Here is a 21,745-nt window from a genome sequence, read left to right on the forward strand (position 1 = left end):
GTCCTTTGAATATATTTACAAAGCCCACTCTGATTATTCCTGGCAATTAGAAAAAAATTACACGGTCTCACAGGAAGAGAAGCTTAGAATTGAAAGGCTCTTAGTGGGCATCTGGCCCACGCATCTGCCTGATGAAAGGTTTCCGACTAGAACACCTGTCAGGTACTCCTGAGAGGAGCGGTCTTTCCTCAGCCCTAGTCAGGTGCTCATACTTCAAACAGAATCCCATTGGATATTTTGATAACTTAGGTGATAGCTCTCTCTTTGCACCAATAGCTTGAAAAACCGAGCCTAAGGCCAACATTTCTGCGAAGGAGCTGAAATCCCAGGAGGGCAAGAGTGAGGCTAAAATAACTGAAGCAAGAAGGGAAGGAAAGTGAGTATAAGGTAGTGTGACCATGCTGGCCTCCCTTCCAAAGTCAGCACAGCTGCTTTCTTGGTCACCTACATTCTCTTTCAGACAGGCCACGTGGTGTCACCATGCCTCGGTACCACCCATGGTGGGCGAGAGAGGAAGAAGGCAGAGGCGTTTAAATGCCAGCTCCTCCTCGGATCCTCTTCTCATCTATCCGCTTTCATCCTAGGGAGTATTCACTGCTCTGTGCTTCCCAGGTGTGCTGCTCAGTTTGCACTAAGTCCAGAAGTTGACAGAAGAGCTAGAGCCTTTCTGACGACTGCTGGTATGGTTGAGGGGGGACAAGGAGAGAGCCAGAGGGAGGAGGAGAAAGGGGGTGTAAGAAGGCGCTGAGGGAGAGTGCTGGAGCCCTGCACACTCCCGTAGTCATGAATGACATGCTGCATAATCCATTATTAGGGAGCAGCATGGTAACTGCTCTGTACTGGGCAACTGGATTTCACCTCCTTATCCCTTCTCCACCGCAGGGCTCAGAAACTGCATTGCGCAGGCCTTGGAGCTACGGTGGCTCTTGCAGTGGCAGGAGCAAGAAAGGTCAAGGTGGTCAGCCAGAGCCGTCAGGACAGTGTTCTGGATGTGCAACAGGTTATCCGGGGCTGATGGGCCTGTGGAGCCGCGCCCAGGTCAAGGCACAGTTTGTGTCAAGGCAGGTGGTAGGTGGACCACTGGAGGTACAGGAGGGCACACAGTGGCTGCCGAGACACATTCTTCATATAAGAAAGTTATATTGGCAAAAAAGAAAAGGTGCCACTTGGAGGAGATCCGAATTATAGGAACTTAAACCTGTGTAGGCACGTTACCTGGGACCATCACCATCCCTCCTAGCGCTGTTTTAACAAGAATTATGTAAGACAGCAATCCCCACACTTGATCCATCAATGCCTCATGATTGCTCTAATCTAATTTCTACAGCTGTTGGAAATTGTCAAAAGTGCACTCTAATTTTGAACCCAAGTGCATTTTTTGGAAGATAAGTAGAGGTTCAAAATCAGTTCATGGTAGATTCAGGGAAAGCAAATCCTGTAGAAAAGGTCTACTCCCTGAAGCAGGAAATCACTAGTGTGAGTTAAATTTCACTGGGGGGAGTATTCTCCCTGTCACTTGCTATTCTACAGGAGGGATCTAAGTCGTCCGGGGTGTGTTTTGCTGTAGAGCAACAGACTTTGTGGACTTGGAGACCCCGCAGCAGGTATGAAATTTGAAAACCCTGCCACCGGGAACCTCAGTAACAGGACATGGAGTATAAGGAAATGCCAGGAAACAAGTCCACATAGGGGGTCAATTTAAAAACCAAGACAAACTATAATATGCTCCTCGGATGTATCCATATTTAAGCTTAATCTCTCATACCTTTGACAACAACAGCCACAGGAGGAAGATAAATCGGCATCAGAATGATCATTTCGCTCATGAAGCATGAGGCGTCAGCTCGCTCTTAGCCCTGAGCCTGGCTTCTCAGAGCAAGATGATCATCTGCGAGGATTCTCTCATTAACTCTCCACTGTCCAGATCACTAATGGACTCTATGCTCTTAATTGGCATCACCAGATGTGGTTAGGCAGATGGTGTTAATAATCATAATTATAGTTTTAATCAAGACTATAATAGCAACTGTAATAGCAATTACAATTCATGAGGTCTTCTCTTTGCCAAGGACTATGCTAAGCACTGCATATGAATTGTCTAATACCTTCCAAAAATCTCCAGCAAAACTTGTACTATTTCTACTGCCATGATACAGATTTAAAAATAGGGGCTTGGAGCCCTGGCAGGTGTGTCTCAGTGGTTAGAGTGTTGGCTCAAAAACCGAAGGGTCAAAGGTTCAATTCTCAGTTAAAGGTAGGTACCTAGGTTGCAGGTTCAATGCCTGCCCGGTCAGGGCTTGAACAGGAGGCAACCTATTGATCTGTCTCTCTCACATCAATGTTTCTCTCTCTCTCTCTCTCTCTCTCTCTCTCTCTCTCTCTCTCTCTCCCTCTCCTTCTCCCTCTCCCCCTCCTTCCCTCCCATCCACTCTATCTAAAAAAAAAGGAATGGAAAGAAAATATCCTCAGGTGAGGATTAAAAAAACACACAGAGGTTTGGAGAGTTTAGACCAGGGGTGGGCAAACTTTTTGACTCGAGGGCCACAATGGGTTCTTAAACTGGACCGGAGGGCCGGAACAAAAGCATGGATGGAGTGTTTGTGTGAACTAATATAAATTCAAAGTAAACATCATTACATAATAGGGTACGGTGTTTTTTTTTTTTTTTTTAGTTTATTCAAATGTACGCGGGCCGTAGTTTGCCCACGGCTGGTTTAGACACTTTGCAAAAACTGCAAAGCTGGGAACTGGTAGAACACTGACTGAAACTGGGGTGCTAGACTCCAGAGTCTGAGCTCCTAAGACAGATTGGCCAACCTATGCCTGGATGCATGTTGTCAGTTAAAGAACTTGGAAAGAAAGAGTTACAAAAACACTTATAAAAAGTAACACCTGAGGATAAACACTTCTGTTTGCTGATCTCTTTCTATATGAGATAAGGGCAACATTGGCACACCAGCAGTGCCCTGTGCAAGGTTTGATTCTGCTTGATGGCCATCAACCACTTCAATACCATCACCACCTTCAGTGAATGAGCAGGTTATATACCTGCATTTGGCAGGTTAGGCTATGATAGGACAAGTAGAAGCAGAAGTGAAATTGAGAGAGAAATGTTTTTTTCCTTTGTGGCAAAGGCCCACTGTATTTTGATCAGTAATTCCAAAACTTCAGCTTACATAAGGCAACTCACTGAAAAGATAATTGTGTTTTCTGACTCAGAGAATTCAGCATTAGGCTTCAGGGAAAGCAGAAATTCAATCTGAATGCAGGACAAAATAGAGGCAAGTATCATGATCCCCTTTCTCCCTTTGCCCCTGCTTTTCTCTGTGTTACCTTCCTTAGTCTTTCTCACTTCTGAGAAACTCTATCTACAGCTAAGAGTTCCTAAATACAGCATCCTTGAAAGCTTCAACCCCATTCCTCACTCTTAGGGAAGAATGCCGATTGGCCCCATTGGGTAAGGTGCCAGAGCAATTAACTACAGACTTGTTTCCTGCGAGCTTTGCCTGGATGGGGTCTAACTCCAAATTTCCTCCTAACTGAGCATGCCAATTAGTGGGAATAGCCTCCCCTAGACATCTGAGGAGCTCTTAGGTTTCTGGACATAGCTGCTCTGTCTCCAGGGCCTCCAAGTCTGGGTCTTGCCAACCGATGCTATCACCCCACTTCTCTCACCAGCACTGCTGCAGAGAATGCTCACAACACACCATTCTTGCCCCAGCTTTTCTGCCAAAAGCTCTGTAGCAAACAACAAAATTAGAGATTGCATTTGTCATTTCCCCATAATGTTTCTATGGGACAAGATGAAGCATTTGTCTAGTAAAAAGAAAGGAAAGGAAAGGCTGAGAAGATAACAGGGAAAGTACAGGAGGACTGGTAAGGTCCAGTAACAGTTGTGTGCCTGGTAAGACACTGAGCACGGAGTTTCAGTCCTCTCTCGCTCTCTCACTTCCTCCGTTTCTTTTGTCTCCCTGTCCCTGCAATGGGCTCTTGCATTCTTTGAGTTGATTTTCTCTGTCAACATTTAGTGAAATTATATGGAGAAACATTCCTTTCATTCTCTTAATTGTGATTCCAAGCATTATTTTAAAATTGCTCAAGTAGTTTAGGGAAGAAGGTTTCAGATTAGCGGACAACGCATTCATATTTAAAACCAATAGTACTGAATTACTTAGCATGGTTACTTTTTTTTTTTTCTGTAAAAAGGAGACTGAACAAATGTACCATACATTTTTGTTCCTCTGGGACTTATTATAATACATGGGCATTTAACTTGTGCAAGATGAAAATGCTGCAAGACAATGTCATCTGACAGGGACAGCAGACATCTTTATGAGAATACTCCGCAGATTGCTTAATGCATAATGGAAATTATTGTTACCTAATTATAATGAGCTTTGGAATAGGAACTGGAGGATAAACTAGTAAAGAAAGAAAACAGGAAAATCAATGTGCTTTTTCTTACACAGGAAGCCAGAGAGAAAATGCAGTGGAGGATCTTTGCTGATCCAGCAAAAGCATGTGATATATTATGATGTTTCTAGACATTTATATTTCAGGCCAATAAAAAAGCAATCACTGAGGAAAATGTAGTAACCTTGGTTTGTGTAATAATGTTAAAATATAACTTTCATCCACTTTTGGTTTTCTGCCCATACGCAAGATTTTGTCTAAGCCTACATGTGCCTCTTTAAGAAATACAGTCTACAGCCAGCTGTGCTATTTCCATAGCATCAGGGTTTTGCCTAATTAAATAATAATATGTCCAACAAGCCAGGAAAATATCAGAGAATTCTTGAGGATGCCAAGGAGATTGACAGTCCTGTGACCCGGCCCATTATCATCAGCGCCTAATGAATGGCTCTGCATTTTCCTGGCAGCATCACTCTGCTGGAGGTTAAGCCCTTCATTGCATTTTTCCATGTACTCCATCGCATAAAAATACATTGTGCCTGGCCCCTGCTGCTGGGAAATGTATTCCACCAGCGCACAGGTTTGAGCAGAGCATTCTCTGTAGCAGACCTACCTCCAATTTACATGCAGACCAGTTGCTGAGGACCCAGCTGTAGCAGGGGGTCACCGGGCAGGCTTTCTGCTGGGTGAGCTCTGGGGGGCATGGCCGTCCTTCCCCTTGAGTTGGCAGCATGATAAATCGAGTCCGGCTCATTCGACCTAAAATGTTAAGGAAGATGTCAACTTTTCAGGTGGAATTTGGCTTAGAAAGGGAACTGAAGGACAGGATGTTGCCTTACATACATTAAGTCTTCATTGAAATACACCAACCTCTGTCAGCTTTCAGTTTTTCTGCCATTTTAATTTAAGTTTCTACAGAGACACAGGTTATCTGCGTAATGCTTAGGGTCTGAAATTCTGTGACTTCTACTCCCTCAGTGTTCCCAATTACAAACTCTGTATTGTTTTCAAATAGATTGATCCTGTAAACACGGGCAGAATGCTAATTCATTCAACAAATATTTATTTGCAGTAGCATCCTGCTGTGTGAAAGGATACAGTAATGAAATACAGGAGTACCTTCAGCCCTCACAGAACTTATATTTAGGCCAGGATTACTAATATTAAAAATAGAGACAATTACATCTTCTTTATCTGTTAGGTTCCAAATTATCAAGTAAGGTAAAAGTTGCACACAATCTGAATTACCCTGGAAAATTCCTTAGGAAGGTGCTATCCTAATGGCCCAATAGTTTTTCTCAATTCATTCAGCATGGCTAACTTTCTTAGAGTTTAAAACCAGTGTTTTCTTGTGTGTGTGTGTGTGTGTGTGTGTGTGTGTGTGTTTTTCACTGAGCACAGGGTAAAGTTGTTGCTTTATGTGAAGGGGCCATGATGTTTAAAAAACACATTCAAATTTCAGTATTCTATTTCATAATTTAAAAATTGGTTAATAAGTGTAACTGAGGAAAGGGCTCCCATGTCAACTTATGCCCACTCCTAGGCATTAGGTCATAAGCTCTTTAGTTGGAATTGTGAATGGAATTTAAGTGTCTATGTATCTGTCTCAATATCTCTCTCACTCACTCTTTACTCGTCTTTTACTACTGAGGTACTATGTGTATGTAGTGTCATTACCATTATATTTGTGACTATAATGCCCTTCCATTCTTGTTATAAAATTATGTATTTGTGACAAAATATTCAAGAACAAACCGAGGGTTCTATTAGAGAACATTATAGGGATGCAGCCCATTCTGGGATGGAATCAGAAAACATTTCCTTGAGCACTTGAACTTCAAACAGAAGTGCAAGCCAATATGATATACAGAGTGTCCTATGCAGAAGAAAGAACATGTGAGGAGGTCATGAGATGAAAAGCAGTAGAATATGTTTGAGGACCTGACCGAGGCCAATGTGGCTGGGACACAGAGTCAAGGAAAGAACAGGTTGAGACAGTAGCTGGTAAAGCTATTATAAGGGGGGTATTTTAGTCAATTCCAAAAAAGTCTGCATTTATATCTTAAGAGAACTGAAAAGCTAGTGAAGACTACACTTCCACACCTGTAGAATTCAGGTGTTGGGTAAGATTTCAGACCCTGGGTAGGAACAATTCTCACATGCTCTCAGGTTCAGAGATAAGCAAGCATTGCAGCATTATTCACACTTTTAGTGGACTAGGCATTTTACTGGCCTCTGGAACATTATCATAGATTTGGTGATAAACTAATGATCCTTGAAGAAAACCAGGAAGTTCTAATCTGAATTCTAAATTCCTTGGGGTTTGGGCTTCTGTCCCTAACATGGTGTTTCATACATAAAGAGCGCTAATTATATTTTTGTTTAATTCATATATTCATAAATTATCTACATATTATCTGGTATCAGCAAATGTGTGGTAATATAATAATACCAATACAATTATTGAGTATTTGCTAATTCTAAACACTTTATAGACACTGATTTATTTAATAATCATAACAACCTTAGAGGAAAATTCTATTATATTCCCATATCATAGATGAGAGAACTTAGGCACAGTGTAAGTCACTTGTCTAAGGTCAAAAAATTAGTAAATTGCAGAACAGAATTCAAATTCAGAAGCTTTTGATACAGAGTTTGATGTATTATTAGACATGATGCTAGGGAGACACAAGTAAGACAGCTAATACAGCAAGGATTGTACCAAAAAAGATGTAAAAGAAACTTTGGAGATGATAAAATTGTGTGAAAGATAAAATGGGTTTGGTGAACAATAGAATTCACCCATTCTACATTCTTGGGCACTGAGTGGAGCATATCTACTTGTTCTTCCCAGCATCACTCAACTCAAATCATATAGGTCGGACATCACCTCATTCATGTGACATGTTATCTCTACTTGATAAAAACGTTTTGCTCAAGATTTTTATTAATTCATGCTTATACACTCTTTGGTATTAACCTTTATGCTTATGTTCTTGACCTAAATACCCATTACCTTAATGTCATTATAATTGTATTTTGTTCTAGGTCCACCTTTGTAAGAATAATGATGATGTAGTGTTACCTTTATCATAGCTAAAGAGGCTCTATTTCATTATAACCAAACAACTTCAAGCTTGTTCTTGAATTGATGTCATGTGGATGGCCATTATTTTAAAACTATTTTATTTATCCCCATTAAAGTGACAGATATCTTCTCCTGGACATAGGGGTGGAGGGAACCTGCCTAATGGATCTGATAGGAAAAAAAAGAATAATGCTCTTATTTTTTGAAGTAAGGTACTCTTAAAATCATTTGTTGACTGATAGTTATATGAAAAGATGTCCAACCTCACTAGCAATTAGGGAAATGCAAACCAAAACCAAAATGAGATACCACCTCACACCTGTTAGAGTGGGTATTATCAACAAGACAAGCAATAACAACTGTTGAAGAGGTTGTGGAAAAAAGGGAACCCTCATTCACTGCTGGTGGGAGTATAGGCTGGTACAAGCACTATGGAAAGCAGTCTGGAGATTCCTCAAAAAATTAAGAATAAAGCTACCATATGAACCAGCTATTCCTCTCCTGGGTATATACCTGAAAAACTCAAAATCATTCATTCACAAAGATGTATGCACCCCTATTTCATTGCAGCATTATTCACGGTGGCCAAGACATGGAAACAACCAAAGTGTCCTGTGATCGAGAATTAGATAAAGATGTGGCACATATATACAGGGGAGTACAATTCAGCCATAATAAAGGATGAAATACTGCCATTTGCAACAACATGGATGGACCTTGAGAATATTATGTTAAGTAAAATAAGTCAGTCAGAAAGAGCTAAGAACCATATGATTTCACTCATATGTGGGATATAAAACTGAAACTCGTGAACACAAACAGCCATGTGGTGGTTGCCAGAGGGAAGGGGGTAGGGGGTGGTGGGGCTCCTAATATATGGTGATGGGGAAGATTTGACTTTGGGTGTTGGGCACATGGTGCAATGTACATATCTTGTAACACAGAAACCCACACCTAAAACCTATATGATCAATATCACCCCAATAAATTTAATTGAAAAAATAAATTAAAAAAATAAAACCATATTTAAAGAACAGCCAAATTATTTTCTACCTTTTACTATCCAATCACAAAGATAGTATTTTCAAACAATGCTAATTACTTCCAAGGACATATATCTTAAAACAAAAAGCATATAACAATCCTACGTTTTGAAGTATGTCATATTTAATTATCTAATATTAAAGGTCAGTTAAAATTTGCTAATAAAAGAGCAAGAGTCTAATAGGCAACTCCTGGCCCTGATGTTTCTGCGGGGTACTTGATGGCTTTTAACATGTTCCTTTTTCTTTTTACATCAGGGATATTTGGTTGTATAAATTAAATAATTGGAGAAAGTGCCCCTCAAATTAGATACTCTTTCACAAGTCCCGAAGTTGTAAATATAAATGTGTCTACATGGACAGTGTAACAAGGAGGTCTGCCATCTCCAATGACAGTGGTCAAATACTACATGGGATTCCAAAAATCAGAGTGGATGAATATTCGACCAAACTGTCTCCCAGCAAGGCTGTTCTAAAAGGGACCCCTGATAGCAGGGATTGTTCTGGTGACAGTAAGTTTTAATGCGAGTGGGGAAACAGTGGCAGTTGTTGCCAAATTTAACATATTGTAAAATGTGATATAATATAGAATATTATAGAAAGAGAATGTTAAAATTAGTTGATGTGTGGTGAAAAGAAACCAGGACTTGGCATCAAAATTCTCTATTTGGAAGCAGTTCTCTCAAATTAACAACTAGGAAATGATGTGACTGCATGAAAGTACTTTAACTCCTCTGAGCGTAAATTCTCTCTTCTGTAAAATAAAATTAAATATACAGAAACTCCTTATTATCTGAGGATAATTCATGCTGGGGAAAATGCCACTTAAAAGTGAATCTATTTAAAATGGGAATTAAATTATTTTAAATAAATAATAAAAGGTCTAAATAGGCCATTTTCTGGAACTAAAGAGTTTGCAAGTGGGTTTATTTGATCTAATATAAACGACTCTGCAGATTATAATTGCAACTATGCACTCATTAGGGAAAAGAATAAATCAGCTATGGATATTTCTTTCATAATTTTATGATTACCCTATAAAAAGAATCATTGTTTTATGACTGGCTTGAGCAGTTTGATTATAGCATCTTTTGGCCTTTGAGTCACTTTTCATCAATTTTCTCAAGAGCTCCCTTTTAATCTCTGGTGTAAGGATCACTCTATTTTGTACTTCATTTGCAACTAGAGATTGACAAATAAATACCCTGATGCAATGACAGCACATGTGTGTCAATGAGGATGTTTGTGGCCTGGGGGATGGCTTTATAAGGGGTCAGTTCACTGGTGATTCAGATGGACTCCTTACACTTATCTCACACTAATTACATGAATAAAACATATATAAACCACATGTAAAATATAGAAGGTACTTGTTAAAATTTTTAATATTTTTAACTATTTGTTTTAACAACTATTTCAATCAATTCTGAAAATAAGCCTGTAATGGTTATAGAAAGCCTGCTATCCATATTCTATTGGGTTTATAATACTAAAAGCACATGAATACGAATTCCATAATAATTCAGCCTGTTCCCAACCTACCAGACCCCTCACATCCTAGGCTGAACTGCTTTGCCCTCCAGAGTAAAGGTTGCTGCCATATGTATATTCTCATGTTTCTAGGCAGTGGGAGATTTTCTTGGACACTCTGGACTTCTCTTTTTTGGGGTTATTTTTGTTTTCAATATAAGTGTAATATAAGGTCTAGGAATTTATTTGGAACCCAAATTCAGTAATATATATAGACAATCTGCTTAATGAGAAATACCAGTGAGATGTAGAAAAACAAATTGACTCTCTATTCATCCACTCATAAGGCTATAAAAGAGAGCAAAGCACTCCCTACAAAATATGTCTCCATTTAATAAAAACCCAAATTATGATAGGGTAAGTTTGCCAGCGATTCTCTCTGAGTCTTTTTTTCTCTCCTCCCTTGGGAAATATTTGGAACTCATTATCAGCAACAGTGGTATTGAGCCTACTATTAAATTAGCAATAATTACTTGCAATGAGGGAAAAAGGATTGCCTGGTAAGACCTCCATAAAAAAAGAAAAAGAGAGACAATGAGGCATACTAGTTATAATACACACACAATTCAGAGAGGCCAATAGGCTTAAGCTGCATATAGGTTCAAAGAATATTGGCTCAGATGACATTTCCATTGAACTCATTCTGTAGTCAAAGTTCATTCTGAGGCTTCAGTGACAACATGAATGTGGAAATTTTAAGCAGTAAAAATTCTAAAAACTTGTTAAAACTTGTCAGTTTATACAGTCATAAAAGGAAATGGAGTCAAATGCAATGGTTTTCTGTTCTGACCATTCCTTCAGATCTAAGTAGCCAGCAACCATGCACCTTTGTAGTGCCATGTATTGAACAATGGCTCCTTTGTGATCAATTGAATTAACTGAAAAAGATGGTTTAGATAGTTCTGGGCAATTTAAATATAACCCAGGCAAACAATGAAAAGTATGTATGTAAAAGAAAATGGAAAATGGAATACAATAATGCAGAGAAAGGAAGAACATACCTATTTAACCTTACATAGTTCGTTAAACTATCTGAGCAATTTACAAGAATGTACCTGTAAACCCCAATGCACCATAGACACAAATACAGTAACAATATGAACTGACTTTAAGCTTATAGCATATTATTTGAATACTAGAGGCCCAATGCACAAAATTCATGCAAGAGTAGGCCTTCACAGCTGTGGCTGCCTGGATCCCTCCTTCCCAGCTGCAGGCAGCTGCCTTGATCCTGAGGCTATAGACCTGGCTTCCTCTTGGAAGGATATAGTCTAATTAACATATTACGCTTTTACTATTATAGACTAGAGCAGGGGTGGGCAAACTTTTTGACTCGAGGGCCACAATGGGTTCTTAAACTGGACCGAAGGGCCGGAACAAAAGCATGGATGGAATGTTTGTGTGAACTGATATAAATTCAAAGTAAACATCATTACATAAAAGGGTACGGTCTTTTTTTTTTTAGTTTTATTCATTACAAACGGGCCGGATCCGGCCCGCGGGCCGTAGTCTGCCCACGGCTGGACTAGAGGCCTGGTTCATGAAAATCTAGGGGTGGGGGGGTGGGAGGGCCATCAGCCTGGCATGCACCCTCTCCCAGTCCGGGACCCCTTGCTCCTTATCGCCCACCTGCAGCGGAGGCGGGAGAGGCTCCTGCCACTGCCGCTGCGCTTGCCAGCCATGAGACCGGCTTCTGGCTGAGCAGCACTCCCCGTGTGGGAGTGCACTGACCACCAGGGGGCAGCTCCTGCATTGATCGTCTGCCCCCTGGTGGTCAGTGCAGGTCATAGCGACCAGTCGTTCTGCTGTTCAGTCGATTTGCATATTAGGGTTTTATTATATAGAATTATTATTACTGATTTGTTTTTTACTTAGGCATTCTTTCTTTTTTAAAATATATTTTATTGATTTTTTTTACAGAGAGGAAGGGAGAGGGACAGAGAGTTAGAAACATCGATGAGAGAGAAACATCGATCAGCTGCCTCCTGCACACTCCCTACTGGATATGTGCCCACATCCAAAGTACATGCCCTTGACTGGAATCGAACCTGGGACCCTTAAGTCTGCAGGCTGACACTCTATCCACTGAGCCAAACCAGTTAGGGCAGTATTTCTTTTGAATATGAGTTTAATATTTAGGGTATATGCCCAGTTGTTGGCAGGAAGTAGCCTTCCAGTGCTCACATCTACAAGGGGTTGGTGAACTTGTACAGTGAGGGATGGGATTCAATGTCACTAACCTCAAGTTGATGGTGGTCATTCCTGATGTATACCCAAAAATTAGGTTATCGAATAAAATGTTTCCATGTTTAAGTATTTTCTCCTGTGAATTTATTCTTAAGCATTTGGTACCTGACAGAAAATACTAGCAGACAAAAAAAAAAAAAAAAAAATAGCAAGGGAAACTAACAAAAATTCATTAAGAGCTGGTCATGCCAATCTATTCAACTAGAGGCCTGGTGCACGAAATTCATGCATGGGGGAGAGTAGGTCCCTCAGTCCGGCCTGCACCTTCTCTAGCCCGGGACCCCTTGGGGGATGTCCAACTGCAGGTTTAGGTCCGATCACCCCTAACCGCCTCTGCCTGCTGATCTGGTCGCCCACAACTGCCCACTGCCAACCTGGTCGCCACTAACTGCCCCCCCCCCCCCGCCAGCCTGGTTACCCCTAACTGCCTCCCCACCAGCATGGTTGCCCCTTACTTCCCCCCCTGCCAGCCTGGTCACCCTTAACAGCACCACCACTGCTGACCTAATCACCTCCAACTCCCCCCCCCCACAATCCTGGTTGCCCCTCACTGCCCCCATCTACTGGCCTGGTCACCCCCAACTGTCCCCCCTGCTGGCCTAGTTGCCCCCAACTGCCCCCGCCTGCCAGCTTGGTCGCCCCTCATGGCCCCCCGCCCCCTGCTGGCCTGGTTTTCCCAAACTGGCCCTCCCTGCTGGTATGGTTGCCCCTCACTGCCCCCCTCTGCCAGCCAGGTTGCCCCTCACTGCCCCCCTTGCAGGCCTGGTTGCCCCACAGAGCCTGTTGTTTGGTTGTTTGGTAGCCCCTCACTGCCCTCCCCCTGCTGGCCTGGATGCCCCATGCAGCCTGCTTGTTCAGTCATTTAGTTGTCCCTCCCTAACCCCCGTGCTGGCCTGGTTGCCCCCTCACTGCCCCCCCTGCCGGCCTGGTTGCCCCATATAGCCTGCTGTTCGGTCGTTTGGTTTGCCCCTCACTGCCTCCCCCCACCCCCCCCCCCCCCCACTGGCCTGGTAGCCCCACACATCCTACTGTTCGGTTGTTTGGTCGTTTCTCTCTACCCCCTGCTGGCCTAGTCGCTCCACGCAGCCAGGTGTTCAGTTGTTTGGTTGTCCTTCACTAACCCCCCTGCTGACCTTGTCACCCCATGCAGCCTGTTTGGTCATCCATTCGGTTGTGATGGCCCCTGGCTCTTTATCTACACTAATAAAAGACAAAGATGCTAATTGACTGTATCTTCACTACACCCTAAGCCACGCCCACCAGCCAATTTGAGTGACTATATGCAAATTAACCCAACCAAGATGGCAGCCGGCAGCCATGGAGCTGGAGCAAGCAGGAGGCTTGGTTGCCCGGATGATAGAGAAAGCCAAGCTTCCCGCTGGCCCTGAGCCGGCTGTGGCCTCTGCTCATGGCATCAAAGTTTCAATTATAGAAGACAAATAAATCCCAGATACCTGCTTCCAGCCAGCCTCCACTGAGAGCTTGGGTGGCTGGGGGCTGTGGCCAGCCTGCAAACAGCCATCAGCCCCTCATGGGGTGAGGGTCCCCAACTGGGGGGCTTAGCCAGCCTGAAAATGGCCCTCAGCCCCTCACCCAGACTGGTCAGGCACCCCAGCAGGACCCCCCCACCCTGAAGGGCCTGTGGTCAGCCTGCAAACAGCCATTAGCCCCTCACCCAGGCTGGCCAGGCACCCCAGCGGGGACTCCCTACCCTGAAGGGGCTGTGGCCAGCCTGCAAATAGCCATCAGCCCCTCACCCATGCTGGCCAGGCACTCCTATATAATAAAAAGGTAATATGCAAATTGACCCTAACAGAAGAACGACTGGGAATGACTGGTCACTATGACACACACTGACAACCGGGGGCAGATTCTCAATGCAGGAGCTGCCCCCTGGTGGTCAGTGCGCTCCCACAGGGGGAGCTCTGCTCAGCCACAAGCCAGGCTGATGGCTACCAGTACAGCGGTGGTGGTGGGAGCCTCTCCCACCTCCTCAGCAGTGCTAAGGATGTCCGACTGCAGCTTAGGCCTGCTCCCCGCTGGCAAGTGGACATCCCCTGAGGGCTCCTGGGCTGCCAGAGGGATGTCTGACTGCCAGCTTAGGCCCGATCCCCCAGGGAGCAGGCCTAAGTCAGCAGGTGGACATCTCCTGAGGGGTCCCAGACTGCGAGAGGGTACAGGTTGTGCTGAGGAACCCCCCCCTGAGTGCACAAATTTTTGTGCACCAGGCCTATATAGTATAATATATATATATAGTTTTAATAACATGTCTCTGTATAATACCTGTTGTCATTATAAAAGTGCTTCTCATTATGGAGGGACTAAATTAATTGAAGATGATGTGCTATGACAGAGATGAAATAGCATATTCTTGCTTAATTTGTTACCCTTCCTTATCCCGCTTTCTTTGCTCCCCTTCCTGAGAGCACCTGCTTTCCTCAATGCCCCTCAAAGAAATCACTACAACAAGAATCCCAGTCTCATACTCTGCTTTCAACATGGTTATTAATAGTCTCATCTCATACTTGATAAAATGAAGCTCATAAAATTTAAATAATATTTGCAAAATCACACAGTTAGAAAGATTGGAACAAGGTTTGTCTTATTCCAACAGCATGTGCCTTTCACAGATCTCAATCTCAGTCAGTCCAAGTCAGGTATCAAATGGGTTACCTGTATTCACAGATTTTATATTTTCCTTTAGTAAAAAGTAATTATAAGTATTATGCTAACAGCTTTCTCTGCGGTAACTCTTCATTTGCTTTTGGGTACTTGTTAGATTAAATTCTGAAAGCAGTGGAAAGTTAGATTTTTTATAAAATGCTCAGTTAACCTCATGTAGCTCTCTATGCTAGGTAACTACTTTTTATTCTCTAAAATATCATCTGGAATTTTTATCCAAGTTTTTAAAGTGCAACATTTGTTTTAAATATATACCCCAGTGGACATGGATTTGTTTATTTTCTAATCTAACCAAGTGGAGAAAAGGTATGATCCTGACCTGCCGTGTAAGACAAATCTCTGGCAAGGTTAGAGATGGGAGATGCAGCAATAGGTCTCATTCATAGCTGTAGTCCATGGGTTTCCCTGAGAGAGGGTTTTCCTGGCTTATCTGAATATTGCTTCAGGCACCCAGATACCTTTCATCCTAAAGAACACTCAGTTTAGGCAAGGTACAGATTCCATAGCTTTTCAGAATAAAACGGACTAGTCCCAGCCATGACCATCTATTTGGGATGGTAGTCACCTGAGCAAGGAAGTACTAGTAATAGACACAGTTTTCAAGTCAAGAGAGACCATAGCATCACAGGACTAGGGTAGTTCTTTCTAGGGCAGAAGATCAGGTTCTTTTGGTTTTGCTTGTAAATAAAGAACTCCAGACTTCTCAGTGAGGAGCAAACTTATATGTTCTGATCTCTCACCCCAGTAACACATGTGAGTCCCATTAAAAGCTATTAAAGCTTGACGAACCACTGTCAATACATATATACAGCAGAGATACTCCAAATGAAGTGCTCCCCTTGGGATGAAAAGTGAGAAGGTCAGAGAGAGTGATTTTGACAGTCCTGGATCTACTCTGTCTATCGTAGTCACACATTCCCTCTCTAGAGGACTGGCTCCCTGCCTGTATCCCAATTAGATGAAGTAGATAATATGCAACATTATTGATTATGAAAGAAGTAGTCAGAGAGACTTCTTTTTTATGTTTTTTGTTTGTTTTGGGGGGTTTGTTTTTGTTAATCCTCACCTGAGAATACTTTTCCCCAATGACTTTTAGAGAGTGTAAGGGAGGAAGGGAGAGAGAGAAACATCAACGTGATGTGAGAGAGACACACCAATTGGTTGCTTCCCACATACATTCCAACCCAGGCTGGAGAATGAACCTGCAACCCAGGTACATGCCCTTGACCTACCATTTGGTGTGTGGGCTGATGCTCTACCACTGAGCCACACCGGCCATACCCTTCGTGTTGCAATCTGAGATCCATTTCCTCTTATTTTTAAATATACCTATAAATCATGAGAATTTTTGTAAAGTGATATAGCACCCAGCCCAGGTCCATGTACATAACAGGAACACTTACCTGTACAGAGTGTCAGTTGCAAAGGGGCATATAGAACAAAAGGGATTTGGAAACACCTGAACTTGGTTCAAGTCTTATCTCTGCTACTTAAAAGCCACATAACCTTGCCGAAACCGGTTTGGCTCGGTGGATAGAGCATCGGCTTGCGGACTGAAAGGTCCCAGGTTCGATTCCGGTCAAGGGCATGTACCTGGGTTGCGGGCACATCCCCAGTAGGAGATGTGCAGGAGGCAGCTGATCGATGTTTCTCTCCCATCGATGTTTCTGACTCTCTATCTCTCTCCCTTCCTCTCTGTAAAAAATCAATAAAATATATTAAAAAAAAAAAAAAAAAAAAAAAAAAGCCACATAACCTTAACCAGATTGCTTAATTGCTTATCCCCTCACCTGTAAAATTATGCCTATACTTCATAGTACTCTTGTAAAAATTTACCAAAACACCCCTGGCACCAATCATTGTGCCTTTGTACAAATGACATTGCAAAGTACTTATTGTAATATTTTATCATTTTGCAAATTTTTTAAAAGAGTAGTGCAAATGAGTTCTGCAGAGACCAGCTCCAAGTCCAAGGACTTGCTATGGAAATACCAGCTCTAACTCATCCTGGTTTCTTTCTTCCATTCTACCATTTAGCTTCCTGTTCTCTTGTCATAGGAACTAGTTATTTGATACAGGAAGTAAGTTTGAACTGTTACAGTGATTGGACTGTGTCTGATCAAGAACACCACACTGCTTGCCTTTGAAATCTGAAAAAGAAAAGCTGGAAATTTAAAAGTTGTGGGGCTTGTAATTAATATTAGATTATTTTTTTCATTATGGGCTACAGTTGATAGAAAAATGGTATGCCATTTTGGAATCACAAGAGGCAGGCTAGCTGACATAGTATAGGAACATATTATAAACTCACATACATTGAATTAAAAATATGAAATAAGAAAAAAATCATAGTCTGGGATTCAGACCTTTCTTAGAATGTTATGAAGTAATCATCATGAGTAATTCATGAGCTGCTAAATTTAGGGAGTTCTCCATTCCACTGAAGTGATGCAAATTCAACAGACAAAGACTATGACTAATCCAAATATTAAGCTCTTCTATTACAAGCTTTGATCTTTGAAATCTATCTAAAAAGATCCCTCAGTGGAAGTTTAGCATCCGTCTCTCTCTCTCTAATGTAAATTAAATTGGATTCAAACTGTTCTGACCTTGAAATCTTTAACACAATTAGAAAGTATACATGCCCAGTGTCAAGTGTACATTAAAGAGACACTCCAGACGCTGGGAGAGGAAGAAAGAGTTCATTTAAAAACTGCCCCTCAGGCCCATGTCGTCCTGTGGATGTGAAGGTGAGGTGTGGCTCCTGGGGCAGCATGTCCGGAGATCCAGCTCACCTCACCGGCTTTTGCCTGACAACCCAGTGAATTCATGAACAGAGACAACCAGGTGAGGTTTTGCCTTTGATAAAGAAGTCAGCCAAGAGCCGCAGGTGCTGAAGTCAGACTCCTGCGCCACTTGCTAGCCCTCTTTAACGTGACTCCATCATCTCCACCCCCCCTTGTGGTCTCTGCCCCATTGCCAGGACCAGGGGGAACAAAGCAAGCGGCTGCTACAAAAAGACAGCTGCTGGCAGACAGTCTTAGACAGACAAGCCGCAGGTGGTGCCCAACCTTTTCAGCTCCACATTTCGGTCTCTTTTAAGAAATGAGTTCATCTGTGCCACCCAATTCTGCTTGTGATTATCGCTTGTTTTAGGCTGTGCTGCATGAGGATGAGGGAAGCGTTGTTGTCTGCCCGGGTAACGAGAGGAGTGGGGCTGGAAGGCTGGAGCTGGAAGATTGGGATGGGGAAGCTGGGGAACTGGTGAGGGATAATAAAGGGTGTCCCAAAATTCACGCAAGAAGTAATTTTGATAGAAAACACAGGTTTGTAATTAAAAATTGTAAAAATAAATAAATAAATAAATAAAAATAAAAATTGTAAATTTTTTACTGATTCATAAAGTATACAGTATAGGGTTATGTATGGAATAGCACATCGGGTAAATGGCCTCCACGGCTTTGCTGGCACATACGCAAAGCCATGGTCTTCATTGGTCTTCATTGTCCCTGCTCCTGGGCCATAATTGGTACTTGGTAATGCTTATTAAATTGAAGGGATTGAAATCAAAGGGCAAAAGATATTAGAATCTGACTCAATAAACCAAGTAAAATTAGGCTTTTATTTTTTCTTGTTGTTGTTAATGCTCACGCAAAATTCAAATCTTGCGTGAATTTTGGGACACCCTTTATAATATTCCACAAGGCTGTCTCAGCAGAGTCCTGAGGGGAGATGCTTAAACTTTCAAAGGCCATGTGTCAAATTTTTTTGGTACTGCTCTATTCTTTTTAATAGTGAGGGTGGGCACACATGTAACCAAACATACTCATTTTTATATTTTTCTCTGTGGGTCCTAACATAGAGCCTTGAATGCAACAGATAATAAAAAGTGGTTGTGCGGTTGAACCCGAGCAGCTAGTAAACAACGGTTAGAAGAGCTATTGACCTTGTCATTCAGTTCTGACTGAACATCACATCCTCAGCAGCCTTTCTTTCCCCTTCCCTCACTTCCCCGACATGCTTGTCATTCTCCACCACGTGACCTGTTTTTATGACAGCACTCATCAGCATCTGCTATTTTTGTGTTTATTTACTTGTTGATTTGCTACCTCTCTGTCCTGTTATCACCATCTAATTTTCCACTAGAATATTAAGTTTATGAAGTCGTGGATTTTAGCTCCATACATAGTGTAGCCTAAGTTCAGGGCACTCGGAAAGCATTCAATGAGTCTTTGTGACATAAATGAATACATTTCTACAGTCCTGTCTTCAACAATACAGGGTCATGCTGTAATTTATTTCCCACACTGCCACTCTTGACAGTGAAAGAGGATACCATTAGATGCCTGAATAATGAATCTTTGAATAAATAAATAAAGGGGGGGGGGAACCCCACGGAATACATACATATTTAAAGCCGAGCACTGGAGGGTTTGTCAGATTTCAGGATTAAGGGATATTTTTAAAAAGGCATTATTATACCTGACAATTAGGAGATCAAAACATCTAAGGGTTCAAGAAAAGATTCCCAAGAAGTTATCCTACTAGAGCAGCAACTGTCAACCTTTTTCATCTCATGGCACATAGAAAATGATTACTAAAATTCTGCAGCACACCAAAAAATATATTTTTTGCCGAGCAGAGAAAAAGTAGGTATACTTTTGATGCATTCACGCCAGTTGGCTATTGTTCTTGTTGGCTGTTGTCATTTTTTTATTAGGCAATCAAAGGGAAAAGAGGTCAGTGCCCCTAAGTAGTCAGCTATTGCATGTTTTAAAAATTCTTGCAACACACCAGTTGAAAATTGCTGTGCTAGAGCATCTGAAATTGGCTAGAGATGATTTGTAACTCGTGCCTTATCTACGCACCAATGGATGCTATTTAGATGATTTCTAAGCGTTTTACACACTAGATTTCTCAAGTAGTTAACATTCCTTCCCTGGTTCCACTGTGCATTTGTTTACACAATGACTTTTCCCATGAAGTCTTTGATTGTTTATTTTTGTTTATTATCCTAAGGATTATAAAAGGTGAACTTACATTCAAATTCTAATTGCCTAGAATTTTCAGATTTGGAATGGGTTTTTTGTTTGTTTGTTTGCTTTTCTTTCTAATAGACAAGCAGGGTCTGATGAGTCCACATCACTAATAGAAAACTATTTGAAAAATTAAAAGTGATATTTTAATGTTACACTTACAATTTGGGGTCTTATTTTTAAAGGTGGTTTGTTAGCATAACATGACAATCTGTCATGTTTCACTGACTTAGCACAGTGGCAGAATGAAGACTTTCAGGAAAATTATAACCAACATTTTCTGTATCCTTGCAGTGAACATATTCGTAGGTGATGATACCTAAATTTTCTGTATTTATTTATTTATTTATTTAATTTAATATATTTTTATTGATTTTTTACAGAGAGGAAGGGAGAGGTACAGAGAGTCAGAAACATCAATGAGAGAGAAACATCAATCAGCCGCCTCCTGCACACACCCCACTGGGGATGGACTCGCAACCAAAACACATGCCCCTGACCAGAATTGAACCCGGGACCTCTCAGTCCGCAGGCCGACACTCCATCCAGTGAGCCAAACCGGTCAGGGCTAAATTTTCTGTATTTAGTTAGGGGAGAAGGAGCAGGCAGGGGCCGGATACCTCTGGGTATGGGACCCAGTCTGCAAGCTCTTCCCGTTCAAGCTTCCCCTGATAGTCCAGAACCACCTGTGCAATGACAGATATTAAGAGAAAATTCTCCAATGTGCCAGGTACTGTGGTTCATGGGAACTGGGGCTATTCACCCATGAAGAACCCAAACAGTGTGTTTTCCCCCTAGACAGACATATCATTAAAATTTAATTAATCCCCTGGCCGGATGGCTCATCATACATGCACCAAAAGTGTCGAGGTTTTGATTCCCAGTCAAGGCCCATACCCAGATTGCGGGTTTGATCCCTGATCAGAGCAGGTATGAGAGGCAACCTTTCGATGTTTCTCTTCACATTGATGTTTTATCTCTCTCTCTCTCGCTGCCTCTCTATGATGTTCTTATCTCTCTGTCTCTCTAACATGTCTTTCTCTCTGTCTTTCTAAGATCAATACACAGATCCTTGATTGAGAATATAAAAAGTAATTCATGCATGATAGAAAGTAGTAAGAGGCAGTAATGGGGGTGATGATGAAATGCTTCACACAAGGAAAGGTGCCGAGGTACAGGGCAGTACCCACTCAAGGATGCGACTGAAGTAGACCACACTGGAGCACAGAGAGCCGACCGGACAGTGGAGGGTGATGGGGACAGAGAGGCAGGCATGGTGCGCTCCTGCAGGTCCTTGTGGACCATGCTGACGATACAGGACTTCATCCTTTCTCTCCTGTTTCATTCTACCCTTTACCACTGTAAGAGTCACACATCCCAGCAGAGGCCCACCCAGATGAGGCTGCAGTGCTGATGGCTGTGGGATAACCCGGGTAGGTCACCACTGGACAAAAGAGGAACCAGTCATTCTGAAGAAAGACATCACCAATGTGAACAATGCCTCTCCTGTGTGAACTCATCAACATACAATATCACTGATTTATTTCTTTATTTACTGTCTATTTCTCCTCAACTAGATTACAAGCTCCATGAGAATAGGGAAAGTATCTTTTATTCCTCTACTGCTGCAACCTCAACTCCTCCAACTGTAACTGGCACATAGGTGTGTGCTTGTGGAAAGTGAACTGATGACTCTGAAGTCA

General features: G+C 42.1%; 1 protein-coding gene across 1 annotated transcript in view; it reads right to left on the bottom strand.

The window, feature by feature from the left end:
• The window catches only part of THSD7B (thrombospondin type 1 domain containing 7B), an 838,394-nt gene that overhangs the window by 22,568 nt on the left and 794,081 nt on the right, over positions 1 to 21,745 (bottom strand). Inside the window, exon 21 of the mRNA XM_070423466.1 lies at positions 5,027 to 5,172. Coding sequence (XP_070279567.1) covers positions 5,027 to 5,172 — 146 coding nt within the window. The remainder of the gene's footprint in view (positions 1 to 5,026; positions 5,173 to 21,745) is intronic.

This window comes from Myotis yumanensis, unplaced genomic scaffold, assembly GCF_028538775.1.
Source record: "Myotis yumanensis isolate MYYU_CA2020_CCGP unplaced genomic scaffold, mMyoYum1.0.hap1 SCAF_8, whole genome shotgun sequence".
NCBI lineage: Eukaryota > Metazoa > Chordata > Mammalia > Chiroptera > Vespertilionidae > Myotis > Myotis yumanensis.